At 39.8% G+C, this 21,036-nt stretch overlaps 1 protein-coding gene across 8 annotated transcripts in view; it reads right to left on the bottom strand.

Annotated features, from left to right (window-relative positions):
- ACER3 (alkaline ceramidase 3) overlaps positions 1-20,802 on the bottom strand; it is a 156,052-nt gene extending 135,250 nt beyond the window's left edge. For 4 of the 8 annotated variants that reach the window (XM_055549154.1, XM_055549157.1, XM_055549153.1 and 1 more), the window contains exons 1-2: positions 20,565-20,723; positions 19,749-19,998 (exon numbers count right to left, since the gene is read on the bottom strand). Coding sequence is in view for 2 of the 8 variants with exons in the window: in XM_055549152.1 (XP_055405127.1) it covers positions 20,565-20,667 (103 nt within the window). In the remaining 6 variants the exon portion in view is untranslated. Of the gene's footprint in view, positions 1-19,748; positions 20,020-20,564 lie in introns of all 8 variants that reach the window. The other 4 variants (XM_055549155.1, XM_055549152.1, XM_055549151.1 and 1 more) reach the window with 4 other exon arrangements.
- Between the last annotated feature and the right edge of the window lie 234 nt (positions 20,803-21,036).

The raw sequence follows: 21,036 nt of genomic DNA, 5'->3' as shown, positions 1-21,036 counted from the left end.
AAGAAACTGAAGTCAGAAGAAACATGACCACTGAAGAGAATGGAGAAATCCTTAAAGGGAACAACACTAACAAGGTTATCTCCAAATTCTGTCTGCTTATATTTGTCCCATTAGAGAACCCCACATGTACATGACAGATTGAAAGAAGTTCAGCTAAAGGCAAAAGAGACAATGGCCAAAAAATAAGAGCTTACAGTTCAACTCAAGTCAGTCAAGATAACTCTCAATTAAAACCAAAGAAACACTCACCAGGGAAAAAAAACACCAAAAAAAAACAGAATCTCCACAATTTAACATTCTTACTATCCAAAATAAAATCTAAAATTATTTAACATAGGAAGAACCAGGAAAATGAAACACATTCTTAAGAGAAAAGAGTATCAATTGATGAATCCCCAGATCACCCAGGCAGACAAGGGCTTTAAAGCAGATCTAATAATAATCTTCAATAAATTAAACCAATGACAAGACAAAATATGCTAACAATAATGAAAACAGGGAATTCATGGAGAAAAATAGAAATGATTTTAAAAAGCACTAAATGGAAGTTCTAAAACTGAAAAAATGCAATATCTGAAATAAATTATTCACGGAAAAAATGACAGGAAAAAAAGTGAACCTGAAGACAGATTAATCAAAATTATCCAATCTGCACATGCATAGAGAGAGAAAAAAATATCTTTTGTAAAATGATCTGACCTTAAAAGTCCTGTTAGATGACATCAAACAGTCCAACATACTTGAACTAGAAACAAATGATAGGAGAGAGACTGAGGCAGAAGAGAATACGTAAAGACTGACCAAACTTTTCTAAAATATGGTAAAGATAGAAGTTTATAGACATAAGATGCTAGACTTGCTGAAGGGAAATGATACCAGAAGGAAATACAGATCCTCAGACAGGAAAGAAAAACATTAGAAACGGTAAAACCCCAGCTAAGTACAAAAGTTGATATTATGCCTTTTTCTTTCCATTTACTTGTAACTTTCTTACTTTTACCATATAGTTGTTGTGACGTTCATAACACACGTCAAAGTGAAAGTCGCTCAGTCGTGTCCAACTCTTTGCGACCCTATGGACTATACAGTCCATGGCATTCTCCAGGCCAGAATAATGGAGTGGGCAGCCTTTCCCTTCTCCAGTGGATCTTCCCAACCCAGGGGTCAAACCCAGGTTTCCCACATTGAAGGCGGATTCTTTACCAGCTGAGCCACAAGGGAAGCCCATAACATATTAGATATAATTAGAAAAAAAAAACTGCAGCATAAAATCAAGGAAAGTAGGATATGGACCTATATAACTGACTTATTCTACACTTTTCTAAATTTTTCATTAAGTGGGCAGTGAAAAGTTAAGGACATACACTGTATCCCTCAAGAAACCACTAAATAAATACTACAGATGAAATGCCAATAAGAAAAGGAAAGTTAAAATTCTCAAAAAGTTAAAAAAAATCAAAATATGAAAGAACAAAGAAAACTAACATAAAAATAATAAAACGGTAGACCCATAACCAACCATCAGAGATAAAACTGCTGGTCTGCTGTCCTGTTGATAATATTTTTTGTTACTTGTTCAGAGTTTTGTTTTTAAAAGAGAAATACTTGCGATATTTCTCTGTTAGAAGAGCTTTGGGATTCTCCTTCTCCCTTCATACTTAAAAGTAAAACTGTGATTTCTAATGGATTTCTTACTTAAAAAGTTTTGAGGGTTGCTGTTTATTTAATTCAACAATTAGTGTTTAGATCAACCAATACTGAGAGCAGCAACTGAAGAATAATGGCTCAAGGTGGGACTGAGATAACAGCAAGCAGAGAAAGGTAAAAATGACCTTCACCGGTCTCCCTCTGAGGAGCCTGCCTGTTTCTACACTGTTCAGAACTATGTACTTCAAACTGTTTATACTGAGAGAATCTTCAGGTTATTAGAAGGCATGCAAGACAACTGTATAACAGAACTGTAAGGATTTCTTTCCTCTTGCAATTACTTTGAGGTTCTACTGATTATTAAGATGCATAGTATGTGTGCTGAGTTAATTTTTACCTAGAATTCAAGGGTTCTGGTTTTGAGAGCCTGATCAGGTTAAAATCTTAACCTGATCTGAGGAAAGAGTTTTTTCCTTTGCAAGAATTACACTGTCCTGGTGAGGGGAGGGGTTCTTAGACTGTAAGCAAATTAGCAAACATTCTATAAGGAAACTGGTATATCATCTTCAAAATTATCAAGGTCATAATGGTCAAAAAAAAACTTTAGTAACTATTCTAGACAGAATGAAACTAAATAGATGTGTGATCTAAATGTAAAATGTGATTCTGGACTAGATACTCTTGCTAGTAAGGGCATTTTTGGGAAAACTAAAAAAAAAGTTAAATGGGATTATAGGATTAGATGGCAGTAATACATCAATGTTCACTGTGATTTTAGTGGCTGTATTGTGGTTATTGTAGGACAACATCCTCCTTTGAAGGAAATATTCAATAAAGTATGAGGGGTAACAGAATTATGTTAGTGACATACCTTCAAATGGCTCAAAAAAAAAGTTATTTGCACTGTACTTGAAACTATGCTTTACATTGGAGATTGCTTTCAAGGTGTTTTTTTTTTCCCTAACCAGATATAACTGTAGATTAACATATTTATATAATTACTTTCCATGCAAAGAATCAGGAAAATGTGACCCAACACCAGGGGAAAAACATCAGACCTAGAAATGATGAACAGCAGAATTAGTAGATGAGGATTTAAAACACCTATTACAGATGTGTTCAAGGATTAAAAAAAAAAACAACAATGAATATGACAAAGAGAAATACATAAACTATTTTTAAAATTAAACGAAACTTTTATAGCTGAAAAATGCAGTATCTGATATTTTAAAATTCATTGTATGTGCTTAACAGAAGGATCAGTGAACCTGAAACTAAGGAAATAGAACCTATACAAATTGAAGCACAAAGTGAAACAGGCAATAAAAAAGAATCAAAGGACAAGTAAGATAATAACTATTTAACAGGTGTATAGGACTTGCCTGTTAGTCCTCCCAACCCAGGGGGCCTGGGTACAATCACATGTGCCACAACCAGAGATCCTGCATGCCGCAACTAAGACCCAGTGCAGCCAAATAAATAAATTAAAATAGTTAAATAAATAAATTTGTAAAAGACTATTAAAAAACACATGTATAATTGAAGTACTAAAAAAAGGAGAAAACAGAAAGCAAAGTAGGAAAATATTAAAGCTATACTGACTTAAAATACTCCAAATTTTATTTTTTTTTAAATCAATCCACAGGCCTAAGAAGATGAAGAAACTTCAAGCAAGATTACCACACACAAACCACCATTAACATCACCACATTATCACTAAGGAACATAACAATAAACTACTGAGATCAAAGATAAAAGAGAAAATTCTAAAAGCAGATAAAGAAAAATGGCAAAGGGAATAAAGATAGTAATAAATGATGACTCCCTAAACAAACAAACAAATAAAATCCAAACTAGAAGACAATCTAACAAGTTGTTAGCTGCTAAAAGAAAATAACTATTCAACAAGAATTCTACACCCAGCAAAAATGTTTCAAATAGGAAGGTGAAAAAAGACATTTTCAGACAAATGTACACTGACAAAATTTATTACCAACAGAAGTGTACTATAAGACAAGTTAAAGTATACAATTTAAGGTTATCACATTCTACATTCAGTTCAGTTCAGTTGCTCAGCTGTGTCCAACTCTTTGCAACCCGGTAAACTGCAGCATGCCAGACCTCCCTGTCCGTCACCAACTCATGGAGTTTACTCAAGCTCATGTCCATTGAGTTGGTAATGCCATCCAACCATCTCATCCTCTGTTGTCCCCTTCTCCTCCCGCCTTCAATCTTTTCCAGCATCAGGGTCTTTTACAATAAGTCAGTTCTTCGCATGAGGTGGCCAAAGTATTGCAGTTTCAGCTTCAGAATCAGTCCTTCCAATGAATATTCAGGACTGATCTCCTTTAGGAAGGACTGGTTGGATCTCCTTGCAGTCCAAAGGACTCTCAATAGTATTCTCCAACACCACAGTTCAAAGGCATCAATTCTTCAGTGCTCAGCTTTCTTTATAGTCTAACTCTCACAGCCATACATGACTACTGGAAAAACCATAGCCTTGACTAGACAGACCTTTGTTGGCAAAGTAATGTCTCTGCTTTTTATTTTATTTTTGTCTCTGCTTTTTAATAAGCTGTCTAGGTTGGTCATAGCTTTTCTTCCAAGGAGTAAGAGTCTTTTAATTTCACGGCTGTAGTCACCATCTGCAGTGATTTTGTAGCCCAAAAAAATAAAGTCTGTCACTGTTTCCACTGTTTCCCCATCTATTTGCCCTGAAGTGATGGGACCAGATGCCATGATCTTAGTTTTCTGAATGCTGAGTTTTAAGCCAACTCATACATTACAACGGAGAAGGCAATGGCAACCCCCTCCAGTACTCTTGCCTGGAGAAGCCCAGGGACGGGGGAGCCTGGTAGGCTGCCATCTATGGGGTCGCACAGAGTCGGACATGACTGAAGCAACTTAGCAGCAGCAGCAGCATACATTACAACATTATACATTAAGTGGTATAATATTATTTGAGGGTAAACTATAATAAAGATATATACTGTAAACTCCACAGCAAACTGCAATGGAATTAAAGAGAGAAGTAGCAGAGAAGCTAGCAAACAGGATGAAATAAAACAACTAAACACACACACACCCCTAAGTTAATTTAAAAGAAGTCAGGAAAAGTGTGAGGGAAAACAAGCCCCGAAAAAGAGATGAAAAAATACAAAATAGCAAGATGTTAACTTAATCACAGTGATGATTACATTAAAGGTCAATTAACTATATGAACTAATTAAGAAACAGAAATCATCAGAGAGTTTCCTGGTGGCCTAATGGTTAAAGTTCAACCCCCCTGATTGGTGGAAGAAACTGAGGTTTTGCTGCACAGCATGTCCCCCTCCCCTGCCCTGGCAAACAAACAAACAAAAACATCAGACTATCAGACTAGACCAAAAAAAAAAAAAAAAAAAAAAAAAGGAGAGAGGGAGAGCCAACTATAAGTGACTATAAGCAAAGCACTTTCGGGGACTTCCCTGGTGGCCCAGTGGTTAAGAATCCACATGCCAATACAAGAAACATGTGTTGGATCCCTGGTCCAGGAAGTTTCCACCTGCTATGAGGCAACTAAGCCCGTGGGCCACAACTACTGAGCACCTGGAGCCCATGTTCCACAACAAAAGAAGCCAGTGTAATTAGAAGCCCATGCACTGCAACTAGAAAGTAGCTCCCTCTTACAACTAGAGAAAGTCTAAGCACAGCAACAAAGACCCAGCATAGCCACATTAATTAATTAAAGTAAATAGGATAAAATTAAAAGTATAGAAAAGTACCATACCAACACAAGTTATAAGAAAGATAAATGGCTACATTAATATTAGACAAACAGACTTCAGAATATTAGGATATTGCCAGAGAAAATGGAGTACATTTCATAATGATAAAAGGTGAGTACCTCAAGATTACATCCTGAAGTGTATATGCCTAAAAATGTAGCATCAAAGCATATAAGAATAGAAAGGAGATATAGGAAAATATACTACTATAGTTGTAGTATAATATTCGTGATTCCAATACTCCTCTTAATAATTAATAGAGGTACACAGATATATCAGTAAATATACAGGAAATCAGTCCTGAATATTCACTGGAAGGACTGATGTTGAAGCTGAAATTCCAATACTCTGGCCAATGTGAAAAACTGACTCACTGGAAAAGACCCTGATGCTGGGAAAGATTGAGGGCAGGAGAAGGGGATGACAGAGGATGAGTTGGTTGGATGGCGTCACCGACTCAATGGACATGAGTTTGAGTAAGCTCCAGGAGTTGGTGATGGACAGGGAGGCCTGGTGTGCTGCAGTTCAAGGGGTCGCAAAGAGTCGGACACAACTGAGCAACTGAACTGAACTGAACTCATACAGAAGACTTAAACAATACTATCAACCAATTTGACCTGACATTTATAGAATTACTACATGCACAAAGAGCAGAATATAAATTATTTTCAAAATCATGTGAAACATTCACCAAGTATACAATATGAAGAGTCATGCTGCTGCTGCTGCTGAGTCGCTTCAGTCGTGTCCAACTCTGTGTGACCCCATAGATGGCAGCCCACCAGGCTCCACCATCCCTGGGATTCTCCAGGCAAGAACACAGCAGTGGGTTATGAAGAGCCATAAAACAAGCCAAAAAGTTTAGAATAATTTAATAATGTTTTCTGAACATAATGAAATTAAACCAGAGATCAGTAACAAAAAAAAACAACTTGCAAATTTCAAATATTCAGGAATTAGACAAAATAATCAATAGTTTATTTCTACATCCCCTGTGATTTATTCTTTAACCTATGAGTCACTTAAAAGAAATCATAGGAAGAATAGAAATAAAGCATATAAAAATGTGTTGTATACAGTTACAGTATATTAAAAAACATTTGTAACTATAAATGATTCTGTTTTGAAAAATAAGGTCTACAATTAGTATTCTAAGCTTACACCTCATGAAACTAAAAAAAAAAAAAAAACACTGAATAAGAAATAAGAAGTTAAAAAGAGAATAGAATAAAAAAATGGAGAAAATTAACATATTAGTAGCAAGAGGTTGTACATCTACCATGATAAACAACATTTAATAAACCACTAGGATAATTAATCAACAAGAAAGAGAATATACAGATTACCAATATGAAGAATGAAACAGCAGAGATCACCTTATATTCTATAGACATTAAAAGAGCAATAAGAGAATACCAGAAAATTCAACAATTTACATAAAATTAATTTCTTGAAAAATACAATCTATAAAAACTGACAAAAGCAGCATAACAAAAAACAAAATTATAGACCATTATCTCTCACAAAGACACAAAATCCTTACCAAAAACATAGCTGACCATTGAACAACACAGGGTTGAGGGCACCAACCCTCCAAGCAGTCAAAAATCTGAGCAGAACTTTACAGTCACACTCCACCCATGGGCTCCGTGCCCATGGATTCCATATTGGCAGATTCAACCAACCACAGGCCACGCAGAACTGTGGCACATATTCACTGGGAAAAAAATCCCCATAAAAGTAGACCCACACAGTTCAAATCCATGTTGTTTAAGGGGCAACTGTACTGGCAAATCAAACCCAGACATAGATGTAGATGATAATACATCATATCCAAATGGGCCAGAGATGCAAAGTTGGTCCATCAGTGAAAAAATAAATAAATAAATTTCATTCATCATGTTAACATAAAGGACAAAATCACTTCAATAGATATAGAATACTATTTGACAAAATTCAAAACCCACTCATGATAAAACTCAAGCAAGTCAGGAAAAGAAAAGAATTTCCTCAACAAGAGGTCTAAAAAAAAACCTAGAGTTCATCTAATAATAACAACAACAGAAAAAAACCCATCATATCTAATAATGAAATATTTAAGGCTTTCCTCCTTAAGGAGGAAAGACAAAGCTTTCTGCTCATGTCACTTCTATTCAACTATGTACTGGAAGGACCTAGCCCATGTAATAAGGCAAGAAAAAAATGCAAAAAGATTGAAAAGAAGGAAGTGAAACTTTCTATTCACAGATTACATGATTGTTTACTTAGTGACAAAAAATTAATAACCAAGTTTAGCAAGGTAGAAGATAGAAAGATGATAAACAAAAATCAATTTTAAATCTTTATGCTAGCAACAAACAATGAGAAACATGAAATCTTAAAAATACAATTTATAAGAACATCAAAAAACATAAAACACTTAGAAATAAATTTAACAAGATGTTTAAGACCTCCACAATGAAAACTATTGAAATTAAAGGAGACCTACATACATGGAGAAATAAAAGATGGTGGATTATAAGACTCACATTTTTACGATGTCTGTTTTCCCCAAACTGATTTATAGATATAACACAATCCCAGTAGGCTTTTAAAATAAAAACTGATGCATTATCTATTTTATTTAACAGATTACCTCAAAACTTAGCAGCTTAAACCATCAAACAATTATCACATCACATAATTTGCTTCAAAAATATGGAAGCAGTTCAGATTCAGGATCTTTCCTGCGGACACAGTCAAAATGCTGGCCAGCTCCCAAGTCTTCTGAAGGCCTAAATGGACATGGAAGATCAACTTTCAAGATGGCTAATTCTCCTGGCTATTGGCAGGAGGCCTCAGCTCCTCACTACATAGACTTTTCATGACATGAGGGCTTGCTTCCCCCAGAATGAGTGATCCAAGAAACAGGACAAGAGGGAAGTAGTCATGCCTTTTATAACCTAGTGTGCAAAGTTTCATCACATTACTTCTAATTTATTTTATTAGAAACAAGGCACTAAATTTGGCCCACACTCAGGAGAAGGTGTAATAATTAAATTTTATCTCTTAAACAGAGAAGTAGCCAAGGATTTGTGCACATACAGTGAAATTCTAAACAATAGTTAAGAGAAAAATCAACTATCTAACTTATCAATGTAAGTAATTCTCAGGAACATGGATGATACTAAGGACCACAATTTGAGTGAAAAAAAAAAAAGTTGCAGAAGAACATATATACATATAAGCAAAATTTCACTCACATAAAAAGTAAAACAAGCAAACTTAAACTGTGTTTTTAGGAATGCATGAGTGGTAAAAGGCTAGGAAATGAAACAGTGAATTAAGATAGTGGTTACTTCTGAAGAAAAAGAAGACAAGCTGAAGGAAGGGCAAAAAGGGGCCAAATGTTTACCTAATTATGGCTTCTCTTAACCAAAGAACAGTCATCCTTTATCAAGGTCATAATTCTCTTCAACTGGCAAGCTTTAAATTGGGCATTCCTACAGTAGTGAGATGGGGAAACAGTGGAAACAGTGTCAGACTTTATTTTTCTGGGCTCCAAAATCACTGTAGATGATGACTGCAGCCATGAAATTAAAAGATGCTTACTCCTTGGAAGGAAAGTTATGACCAACCTAGATAGCATATTCAAAAGCAGAGACATTACTTTGTCAACAAAGGTCCGTCTAGTCAAGGCTATGGTTTTTCCTGTGGTCATGTATGGATGTGAGAGTTGGACTGTGAAGAAAGCTGAGCGCCGAAGAATTGATGCTTTTGAACTGTGGTGTTGGAGAAGACTCTTGAGAGTCCCTTGGACTGCGAGGAGATCCAACCAGTCCATTCCAACGGAGATCAATCCTGGGTGTTCATTGGAAGGACTGATGCTGAGGCTGAAACTCCAATACTTTGGCCACCTCATGTGAAAAGTTGACTCATTGGAAAAGACCCTGATGCTGGGAGGGATTGGGGGCAGGAGGAGAAGGGGACAACAGAGGATGAGATGGCTGGATGGCATCACCAACTCGATGGACATGAGTTTGGGTGAACTCTGGAAGTTGGTGATGGACAGGGAGGCCTGGCGTGCTGCAATTCATGGGGTCACAAAGGGTCGGACACGACTGAGTGACTGAACTGAACTGAACTGTACAATAAGATATTCTGAGAGACCACAATCACATAACTTTTATTACAGTATATTGTCATAACTGTTCTATTATTAGCTGTTATTCATCTCTTATTGAGCTTAATTTATAAATTAGATTTTATCTTAAGTGTATATAAGAAAAAACATAGACATACAGTTGACCCTTGAACAAAAACAGGCTAGAAGTGGTGCAAATCCACTATATGTGGATTTTTTTCAATAAATACATACTACAACACTACACAATCCAGTTGGCTGAAACCACAGATGCAGAACCAGGGATATAGAGGGCTAACTGTAAATCAGTATGTGGATTTTCAACTATATAGAGGATTGGGGTTGTTCAAGGGTCTACCATATATGGTTGTTTCAGGCATCCCTTGAGGGTCTTGGAACATAAGGAAGGTCTACTACAGAGGGCTGCTTCAGGCATCCCTTAAAGGTCTTGGTACATAAGCAAGGACTACTATATTACAACTAATTACTAAATACAGTTGCTGTCCAGTGGCTAAGTTGTATCCGACTTTTTGAGACCCCGTGGACTGCAGCACACCAGGTTCCTCTGTCCTCCACTATTGCCCTGAGTTTGCTCAAATTCATGTTCACTGAGTTGGTGATGCTATCTAGCTATCTCATCCTCTGCCATTCCCTTCTCCTTTTGCCTTCAATCTTTCCCAACATTAGAATCTTTCCCAATGAGTTGGCTCTTTGCATCACATAGCCACTGTATTGGAGCTTCAGCTTCAGCAACAATCCTTCCAATGAATACATGGGTTGATTTCCTTTAGGAATGACTGGTCTGATCTCTCTGCTGTCCAAGGGACTCTCAAGAGTCTTCTCCAGTACCACACTTCAAAAGTATCAATTCTTTGGCATTCAGCCTTCTTTATGGTCCAATTTTTACATCCATACAAGACTACTAGAAATACCTTAGCTTTGACTATACAGACCTGTGTAGGCAAAGTGATATCTTTACTTTTTAATACTCTGTCTAGGTTTTTCATAGCTTTCCTTCCAAGGAGCAAGCATCTCTTAATTTCATGGCTACAGTCACTGTCCACAGTGATTTTAGAGCCCAAGAAAATAAATTCTGTCACTGTTTCCATTTTCTCCCCTTCTATTTGCCATGAAGTGATAGGACCAGATGCCATGATTTCAGTTTTTTGAATGTTGAGTTTCAAGCCAGCTCTTTCACTCTCCTCTTTCACTCTCATCAAGAGGCTCTTTAGTTCCTCTTCACTTTCTGCCATTAGTGGTGGTATCTGCATATCTGAGGTTCTTGCCATTTCTTCAGCAGTCTTGATTCCAGCTTGTGATTCATCCAACCTGACATGCCACATGATATGCTCCACATATGAGCTTCCCTTGTAGCTCAGTTGGCAAAACTCTGCCTGCAATGCAGGAGATCTGGGTTCGATCCCTGGGTTGGGAAGATCCCCTGAAGAAGGAAATTGCAACCCACTCCAGTATTCTTGCCTGCTGCTGCTGCTGCTGCTGCTAAGTTGCTTCAGTCGTGTCCGACTCTGTGCGACCCCATAGACGGCAGCCCACCAGGCTCCGCCGTCCCTGGGATTCTCCAGGCAAGAACTCTGGAGTGGGTTGCCATTTCCTTCTCCAATGCATGAAAGTGAAAAGTGAAAGTGAAGTCACTCAGTCGTGTCCGACTCTAGCGACCCCATGGACTGCAGCCTACCAGGCTCCTCCACCCATGGGATTTTCCAGGCAAAAGTACTGGAGTGGGGTGCCATTGCCTTCTCCGGTATTCTTGCCTAGAGAATCCCATAGACAGAGGAGCCTGGCAGGCTACAGTCAACGGGGTCACAAGAGTCAGATATGATTTAGCAACTAAACCACCACCACTCCACATATAAGTTAAATAAGCAGGGTGACAATATACAGCCTTGTCATATTCCTTTCCCAATTTGGAACAGTCAGTTGTTTCATGTGTGGTTCTAACTGCTGCTTTTTGACCTGCATATAGGTTTCTCAAGAGTCAAGTAAGGTGATCTGGTACTTTCATCTCTTAAGAATTTTCCACAGTTTGTTGTGATCCACACAGTCAAAGGTTTTCGCCTGGTCAATGAAGCAGATGTTTTTCTGGAACTCCCTTGCTTTCTCTATGATAAAACAAATGTTGGCAATTTGATCTCTGGTACCTCTGCCTCTTCAAAACCTAGCTTGTACATCTGGAATTTCTTGGATCACATAACTGCTGAACCCTAGCTTGAAGGATTTTGAGCATAATCTTAATAGTTTGTGAAATGAGAACAACTGTATGGTAGTTTGAACATTCTTTGGTATCATCTTTCTTTGGAATTGGAAGGAAAACTGACCTTTCCCAGTCCAGTGGCCACTGCTGAGTTTTCCAAACTTGCTGGCATATTGAGTGCAGCACTTTAATAGCATCATCTTTTAGGATTTGAAATAGCTCAGTTGGAATTCATCACCTCCACTAGCTTTGTTCGTAGTAATGCTTCCTAAGGCCTACTTGACTTCACACTCCAGGATGTTTGTCTCTAGGTGAGTGACCACACCATCATGGTTATCTGGGTCATTAAGACCTTTTTTGTATTGTTCTTCTGTGTGTTCTTGCCACCTCGTCTTAATCTCTACTGTTTCTGTTAGGTCCTTATCATTTCTGTCTTTATCATGCCTATCCATGCATGAAGCATTTCCTTGGTATCTTCAATTTTCTTGAAGAGATTTCTAGTCTTTCCCGTTCTGTTGTTTTCCTCTATTTCTTTGCATTGTTCATTTAAGAAGGCTTTCTAAATATAGACCAAAATAAATAAATAAATAAATATAGACCAAAGTCTAAAAGATAGTTTGGCTTGAGCTTTGCTTAGATACCAGGAAAAAATGAAAATTGTTTCCAAAATGAAAATGTAATACATTCAATTTTAAATTCAATTTGGCTCATGACCCAGGACAATCATTTTCAAACTTTTCTTCACATGCAGTGTTTTTGGCCTGTTACTCCTGGGGGCAAGGTTGGGGAAGAGGGTGGTGAGCGACACCTAACTTGATTTTCAAGTTAGAATCCTAGATTCCAGTACCAGCCCTATGATCCTGAACAAGTCATTTATCCTTTTGAACTTGATTTCTTACCTACAAACAGGGATAACACTTACATCCCATAGGAAAAAAAGAATAATGCTTTGTGAACCATAAAGTCTTGCTTCTCCCAAGTATAATCTCCAGACTTGATAGCTTATAAGACTTGATAGTAATGACTTGATAGCTTATAAGAAATGCAGAATCTAAGGCTACATTCCCGGAGAAGGCAATGGCACCCCACTCTAGTACTCCTGCCTGGAAAATCCCATGGATGGAGGAGCCTGGAAGGCTGCAGTCCATGGGGTTGCTGAGGGTCGGACACGACTGAGCGACTTCACTTTCACTTTTCACTTTCATGCATTGGAGAAGGAAATGGCAACCCACTCCACTGTTCTTGCCTGGAGAATCTCAGGGACGGGGAGGCTGGTGGGCTGCCGTCTATGGGGTCACACAGAGTCGGACACAATGACTTAGCAGCAGCAGCAAGGCTCCATTCCAGACTTACTGTACTGGAATATGCATTTTAACAAGACCTCTAGGTAATTCACGTGCACGTGAAAATCTGAGCAGCACTACTGTAAAGCACTCTATAGTTGTTAGGTATTTTCACAACAAAAAAATAATTCATTAGGCACACTTTTTGTTCTGAGGAAGTCCTATGACCTGGTAACTCATTAACAATATGACGTCAACAAGATATGACATCATCCTCCTCAGCTCTACCATTTCCCATACTGAGAAACAACTGAATGTGGATTCTGGTCTAGGTTTCATAACTAATTTGCAATATAATCTTGGGCAAATCATGTTAACTCTCAAGGTTCTTCTCTTTATATGTAAAATGAGGTTAGACCACTAGTTTTGAACCTGAGGTCCCTGGACTCACTGAAGTCTGAAAAAGTAGTAATGGAAGGAGGCAAGATAGTACGAGAGTTAAGAGGATAGCTTTAGAATTAGATGGCCCTCGGGTCACTTAAGCTCTACCACTTAATAGTCTGTGACCTAGGGCAAGTTACTTAACCTTCCTAAACTTTAAAAGAGTTATAAGGATTATAATAATCATTCTTATAAGATAATATACACACAGAGCTTTGCACATTAAGTGTCATATAATGTTAGCTTTTCTATTGGCTATTTTCAATATCTCAAAAGTCAAATTTATCTGAAAAAAGGCTGCAAAGAAAATATTATGCTGCTTTTCTTTGGACTAGAATTAAAGCAATACATTAAGGTAACATATTACCTTATATATCTCATATGAATCAATACAGTGTAGTAACATATCCTCTGATTGACAGTCACATGTGCTTTTGATTATTTTAAATAGGGATAAAGTATATTAATAATTATAATTTATGTAGCATATTAAGTTACAATTTATATAAAAAACAATTTATATAAGAAAAATAATAAATTGCCCAAAAAAGAAAATAATAAAATATAAAATGATTTTTTTCTAATGAAAACGTTAAAATAGCTGCAATATCACCATATGAACCAGAGATTCCACTTCTGGGTCAAAGAGATATTTGTACACCCATGTCACAGCCTCACTATTCACTAGAGCCAAGAGGAGGAAGCAACCCATGTGTCCATCAGTGGATGAATGGATAAGCAAAATGCAGTGTACACATATAATGAAATATTATTCAGCCTTTGGAAAGAAGGAAATTCTAATACATGGTACAAAATGCTACATAAGGGCATTATGCTAAATGAAATAAGCCAGTTGCAAATAAAAAACCCACTGCTGATCCCACTTATATAAATTCATAAAGACAGAAAGCAGAAGACTGGTTGCCAGGATCTAGGGGTAGGGAGGAAGGAGGGAAATGGAGCTGTTAAATGGATTTGGGGTTTCAGTTCTGCAAGATGAAAAGAGTTACAGAGATTGGTTGTGCAATGATGTCAACGTACTTAACACTACAGAACTGTACAGTGAAAAATGGTTACAGTGGTAAATTTTATGTTACATGTGTTTTTCCACAATGATTAATAAATAAGTATACAGCTAGCTGTTCTTCCAGCACTAACACTGTAAAGCCCTTATGAATTAAGTTTTTAATAAGTAGCCCCCTTCCTTGCATTCCAATGTATACATATATTCATCACAGCAACTGAAACAATTTACTGGCCATCTCTGACTTGTATACATTAAGTCCAAACCCTGGTACCATGAATTTGGCCCTCCATTTGGCCTTCATTCTCCAGTGGTGTTTCTGAGCCGTGAGTCAGAGCCAGTGCTGTTTGCTTGTCAATAACTCTCAGGAAAAAGACTGTCTTCTTTAAAGTGACAGGGACACCACCTCCACCAAGCCCACAGAACCCCAGGGCCAAAAGAAGCCTGAAGTATACTCAATTCCTAGAGGCCACTATTCAGAGAAGACAGTGTGTAAAGGGCCTGAAAAAAGGAAGGAAAAGCGTGCAATAAGACAAGTAGCACATGTGAATGGCAGAGGTAGCTGGTTAAAGCCTCTCTAGTCTCCTGCTGCGTTGGCAACAAAGGATAGTTTATCCCTTTATCCAATCTAAGAGAATCCCATCATAGCGGTGAAAGACTGAGGGTTGCCCTGCTTCCCTTCTGCCCAACTCCTGTGAACAGGATGGGGAGAGGGGCAGCAAATCTCTAAGAAGAGCCAACCCTATCTAGCTTGAATAATCCTAGCCCGAGGCAAAGTCTCTTGGTGTTTAGTCACTGCACATCTGCTCTTCAGTTCAGTACAGAGGGCAAAGTATGTAGCTAAGTTGCCTCCTAGTCTCCCGGTGAGGAATATACATGGCATTTTACAAAAATGGATAATTGAAAGGTGGAACAGGCCAACAATGATGAAAGTGCAGAAAAGAAACAAGAAAAAGTAGTAGTGTTGGGGGTGGGGGAGGGATGACTGGAAGTTTGAGATTAGCAGGTGCAAACTATTATATGGGCTTCCCTGGTGATTCAGACAGTAAAGTGTCTGCCTGCAATGTGGGAGACCCAGGTTCGAGCCCTGGGTGGGAAAGATCCCCAGGAAGGAAATGGCAACCCACTCCAGTACTATTGCCTGGAAAATTCCATGGACAGAGGAGCCTTGTAGGCTATAGTCCATGAGGTCGAAAAGAGTCGGACACGACTGAGCGACTTCACTTCAACTATTACACAGAAAATGGACAAACAAGGTCCCACTGTATAGCTCAGAGAACTACATTCCATATCCTGTGATACACCATGAAGGAAAAGAATATGAAAAAGAATGTACATATGTATAACTGAATCACTTTGCTGCACATTTGCTGAAATTAACACAACACTGTTAATTAACTATACTTCAATAAAATTTTTTTTAAAAAGTAACCATGTTGAAAAAAAATTCAAACATAAATGGAGTTACAAAAGAAACTGGTTGTGAGAAAAGAATGAAGATGGACCAGAAGTGACACCAGCAAAAACTGTGCATTAAAGGAACTCTCAGAAATATTCCACAAAGTGCTAAGAATGAAATGTTGAAAAGTGATCCAAACTTACAAAGGATCAAGACAATCTTCCAAGGCACAGAAGAAAAAAAAAAATACTCATTCCATATCATAGGTTACATGACAAGAAGGCAAGTACTACTCAGACTACTCTAGATCAGTTCTTTGACAAAACATTTTAATTCTCAATGATTTTAATGTCAAAATCACTGCAGAAGGTGACTGCAGCCATGAAATTAAAAGACGCTTACTCCTTGGAAGGAAAGTTATGACCAACCTAGAGAGCATATTCAAAAGCAGAGACATTATTTTGCCAACAAAGGTCCGTCTAGTCAAGGCTATGGTTTTTCCAGTGGTCATGTATGGATGTGAGAGTTGGACTGTGAAGAAAGCTGAGCGCCGAAGAATTGATGCTTCTGAACTGTGGTGCTGGAGAAGACTCTTGAGAGTCCCTTGGACTGCAAGGAGATCCGACCAGTCCATTCTAAAAGAGATCAGTCCTGGGTGTTCTTTGGAAGGAATGATGCTAAAGCTGAAACTCCAGTACTTTGGCCACCTCATGCGAAGAATTGACTCATTAGAAAAAGACTCTGATGCTGGGAGGGATTGGGGGCAGGAGGAGAAGGGGACAACAGAGGATGATATGGCTCGATGGCATCACTGACTCAATGAACATGAGTTTGAGCAAACTCCGGGAGACAGGGAAGCCTTGTGTGCTGCAGTCCATGAGGCCATGGGATCGAAAAAGTCAGACACAACTTAGTGACCGAAATAAAAGTAGGTTTTAATATTTTTTTATTTTTTCATATATTTATGACTAACAATGAGGATTTACAATGTTTGACAAAAACATGTAAAAGTCACAGAACACTCAACTTTTCTCACTGAGTAATTAAGACTGATTAGCTAGGTTTTAACTTGCATAGTCATTTGCATTGTCCCACCCTACTAAGCAAAGTGAGGACTGTCTGTACTTGTAAGTTCTGGCACATCAAGGTATTTAGTATTTCACAACTAAAGAGAAACCATCAAAGGGACTTCCTTAGTGGTCCAGTGGCTAAGATTCTGCACTCCCAATGCAAGGGGCCTGGGTCTGCTCCCAGGTCAGGGAACTAGATCCCACATGCTTCAACTAAGAGTTCACATGCAGCAACTAAGACCCAGCCCCACCGAATTATCAACTTCAAAAAAAAAAAAAACTATTAAAAAAAAAGAAAGAAACTACCTTTCCCTTTGTTTGTTAAAATCTGCTTAAACAAAAAAGGAATAGGAACTCAAATTGGATGATGTTAAGAAGATTGTGTTTAAGGTTTTTTAGTGACTGAGAACTGCTGCCATCTTTACATGCAATTCCCCAAACCTGTTTTTAAATTACCCAAAACACACACACCCAATGCTGAGAGATAGGCTTCCTGAAGAGTTATTTAATTTGTCATCTGTGATAGTATACTACTTCATGCTTGTCCTCATCCCTTGCATGCTGGGGCAAAACAATGAATACGTGATAGAAATAATATGGTATAGTAACTTTAGAGTCAGACCTCAACTTGAATATTATCTCTACCCGACTTTTCTGCAACCTTAAATTATTTATTAGGGTTTCAATTTCTTAATCTGTGAAATAAGGATAATAATGCCTTCTTTTTGGAATTATAGTAAATGTCAAAAAAGATAAGATATATGAAGTGCTTAGCAAATTGTGATACATAGTAAGCATTTATATATAGCTATTATCACCATTATCATTATCCTTAATATTTCTATCATTATTGTAAATATTTTAATCATGATAAAGTTGCTTTGCTTTAAGCACATTATTGTGTGTGCATGCTAAGTTGCTTCAGTCATGTCCAACTCTTTCCTAACCCATGGACTGTAGCCCACCAGGCTCCTCTGTCCATGGGATTCTCTGGGCAAGAATACTGAAGTGGGTTGCTATTTCCTATTCCATGGGATCTTCCTAATCCCAGGGATCAAAACTCATGTCTCCTGCATTGGCACGCAGATTCTTTACCAATGCGCCACCTGGGGAGCCCAAACACATTATTAATCAGCCTATTTTTCAAAGATAAAGTCTCATATTCAGATATGAATAGATACACACTACTTACTGGGTAAGAAGTCTGCCCTTAAATTCTTTCAGATCATTTTCTTCCATGGTACATGTGCAAAAGGCGGCCAATACTCACTCATCCTCTTCTTGCACTCCCTGATACCTAGTCTGCTCAGAGTTTCCTCTTCTGAGGACATTAAGAACCAAAGCCATTTCCCATTTCTCAGAGCTATCTGTCAGAACAATAGTATCTTGCTCTCTCATATCTCACATGACTTAACTGTCAGTTTTCTCTTTTGATTCTAATCCTTGACTCTAAACTAACAGTCATTATTACCTATATTGACCCATAAAGCTGCAAAGGACCTAAAGTCCAACTGAAGCCAATCTCTTTTCTCCACCAAACAATTGTTTAGTTGCTAAGTCATGTCTGACTCTTCTGTGGCCCCACGGACTGTAGCCCACCAGGCTCCTCTGTCCATGGAATTTTCCAGGCAAGAATAGTGGAGTGTGCTGCCATTTTCTCCTCCCCAGATCTTCCTGACCCAGAGACCAAACCCAAGTCTCCTGCACTGGCAAGCGGATTCTTAACCACTGAGCCATCAGCGAAGCCCACCAAACAATTAATTCCCTCTAAACTATTCTATGTGAATTAGCCTAGCAAGGTCTGTTTTAACACTTTTAGTGACAGAAAGCCCTCTACCTCTCGAATCAATCCATTCAATGATTATAACTTTTTAATTTTCCTTATGTTGAACCAAAATCTCTCCCCTTACAAGTAGTTTCCAACCATAGGCTTTAATTTCACATTCTAGAAAAATACAGGAAGTTTATCTATTCTATACTACAGCCCAATCAACATTTGAAGATTCCTGAGTTTCACTTTTCCACATTACACATTTCTAGTTCAGAAAGCACAATTTTAAGCCCCTTCTCTCATGGACCTCCTCTGGACCATGTATGGGCTTGTCAAAGTGATCTAACAACAAATATGTAAAGCACTTCCTTTTCCAACATTTGAGCTGCCAAATAATTACACTACAAATGATCCCTTTGTCCATATCCATCCATTACTATGTAAAAATTATTAATTTAACTAGTAGTTCAGGAAAGGTAACTCTCGGCCTAAATCATAGTTTAAAGAAAATGGTACTAAAAGTCTTGAAAACGACCTTTTTTTTTTTTTTTTTTTTTTTTAATGCTAGTCAATTACCGGGGAACCCAATAAAGGAGGATCAGCTGGCATGAAAGTCTTGTCTCTCCCACAAAACCAAACACATGCCTGGGGGAAAAAGACCCAACAATGGGAAGTTTAGCCAAAAAAGGGTTTTGCTTCCTGTCCTGAGAAAGTTGAGCCAATTAAAAGAAGGCAGTAATAGTGAGCCAAAAAATATTCTCTGCACTTTGCCAGAAGCAGGTACCTGAAGGATCAAATATTGTGCTCTTAAAACTTGACCAAAGTAAACTACAAAAAAGAAGTGGCAGATTTTTCCTGAGCTCTCCTCGCCTGGCAAGAACGTCCATCTGGGGAAATATACACGCAGAGAGCCCCAAGGGACCAGTCAGGGGCAGCAACTGGAAGAGGATTCTTCCCCAAGTCCTCAGTGGGTGCAATCAGTGCAAGTACTGTCCTCGGAAGAACCTTTACCTTGGTCAGGTAGTCGGAGAGGAGGCAGGGTGGAGTAGGGACTGGAACCCTTGTGCCATTAGAGGCCTGGCACGAGCCGGAAGGTCCTGACTAGGTGCTGCCGTCTACCTTCGGACGCAAGGAGATAGACGAATGATCGTACTCCGACAGGAGGTGATCTCTGGTACCCGAAGATATCCCGGGTGGGAATGGGCTGGGCGGTACGGACAGGGGTCGGGATCTGAGGATCTGACACTGGGAAAACCGTTCCCTGTAAAGTGAGCGAAGAGGTCTCACAGAACAGAGAAAGAGGAAGGGAAAGACCGTATTTTCACGTATTTGGGGGAAGACTGAGCCAGGACCTGTTCCCTTCTCCTGCGCCCTTATGACGAAGGCGGTGACAGCAAGAGTGGGAGCAGGTGTCCCGGGCCCTCATTCAAACGAGCAGAGTCCCCCACTGTCCCGAGCCCTTCTCGGGCTGCCCCCACTCGCCCCTCAGGCAGCGGAATCCCCATTCCCAACCCTGCCCCTCGGGCTTTCCCCCTAGGTCCAGCAGGGGCTCTCCACTTCTCTTCCGCCCCCCAATCTCAAGGCCCCTCAACCCGTCCAGACTGGCCCTCCTCACTCGCCACTGTGGATTGCTCTAGCTGCTGCCTTCCTCCGCAACATTCCCGTTCCAGTCCCCTGGCCCGGTCTCCCCTACGCCACCTCCCCCGGCCAGGCCCGGTATCTCCCGCGGCGGCCAGGTCCGCCCTCTGCCTTCCTCACGCGGCGTCTCCCCCTCAGACCGGCGCCCTCCCTCCCTCGCTCCCGCCTCAGGCCGGCACCCGCACTCACAGAACTCTGCGATGTACCAGGTCACCGCGTAGTTCTCCTCGCACCAGTCCAGCGTGGAGGTCGTTGGACCCCAGTAGCCCTCGCGGTCCCCGGCGGGAGCCATCACGCGCGCCGCCGCCGCCCAAGCGCTCCACTGGCCGCGATCGGCTCCGCGGGCTCCCAGGCCGGCTCTGGCCCTGCTGGCGCGCTAGTCTAGGGTCCCGCCCGCCCTCCGTCCCTGAGGGGCGGGGCCCGGCGCCGTCAGCGACCCGCCGGGCCAGAGACCCCGCCCACCGCGGCCGGCGCAGAGCCCAGGCCGAGGGCCGGGGACCGCCCTGCCCCCTCCTTTCTCGGGAAGGGGTGTGACCTGGGCCGCCGGCCCCGCCTAGACACGCCCTTGGCTGTGGGTTAGGCGTTCCTGACATCCCCGAGGCAGTTTTCTATCTGAACCTGTGAGCTTCTGTAGGAGGGGCGGTTGATTTTATTGAGGCGG

The sequence above is a fragment of the Bubalus kerabau genome, chromosome 15 (genome assembly GCF_029407905.1).
Source record: "Bubalus kerabau isolate K-KA32 ecotype Philippines breed swamp buffalo chromosome 15, PCC_UOA_SB_1v2, whole genome shotgun sequence".
In the NCBI taxonomy this organism is placed as follows: Eukaryota; Metazoa; Chordata; class Mammalia; order Artiodactyla; family Bovidae; genus Bubalus; species Bubalus kerabau.
Note: the sequence above shows the minus strand (reverse complement) of the source record. Positions and strands in the feature narration are given on the sequence as shown.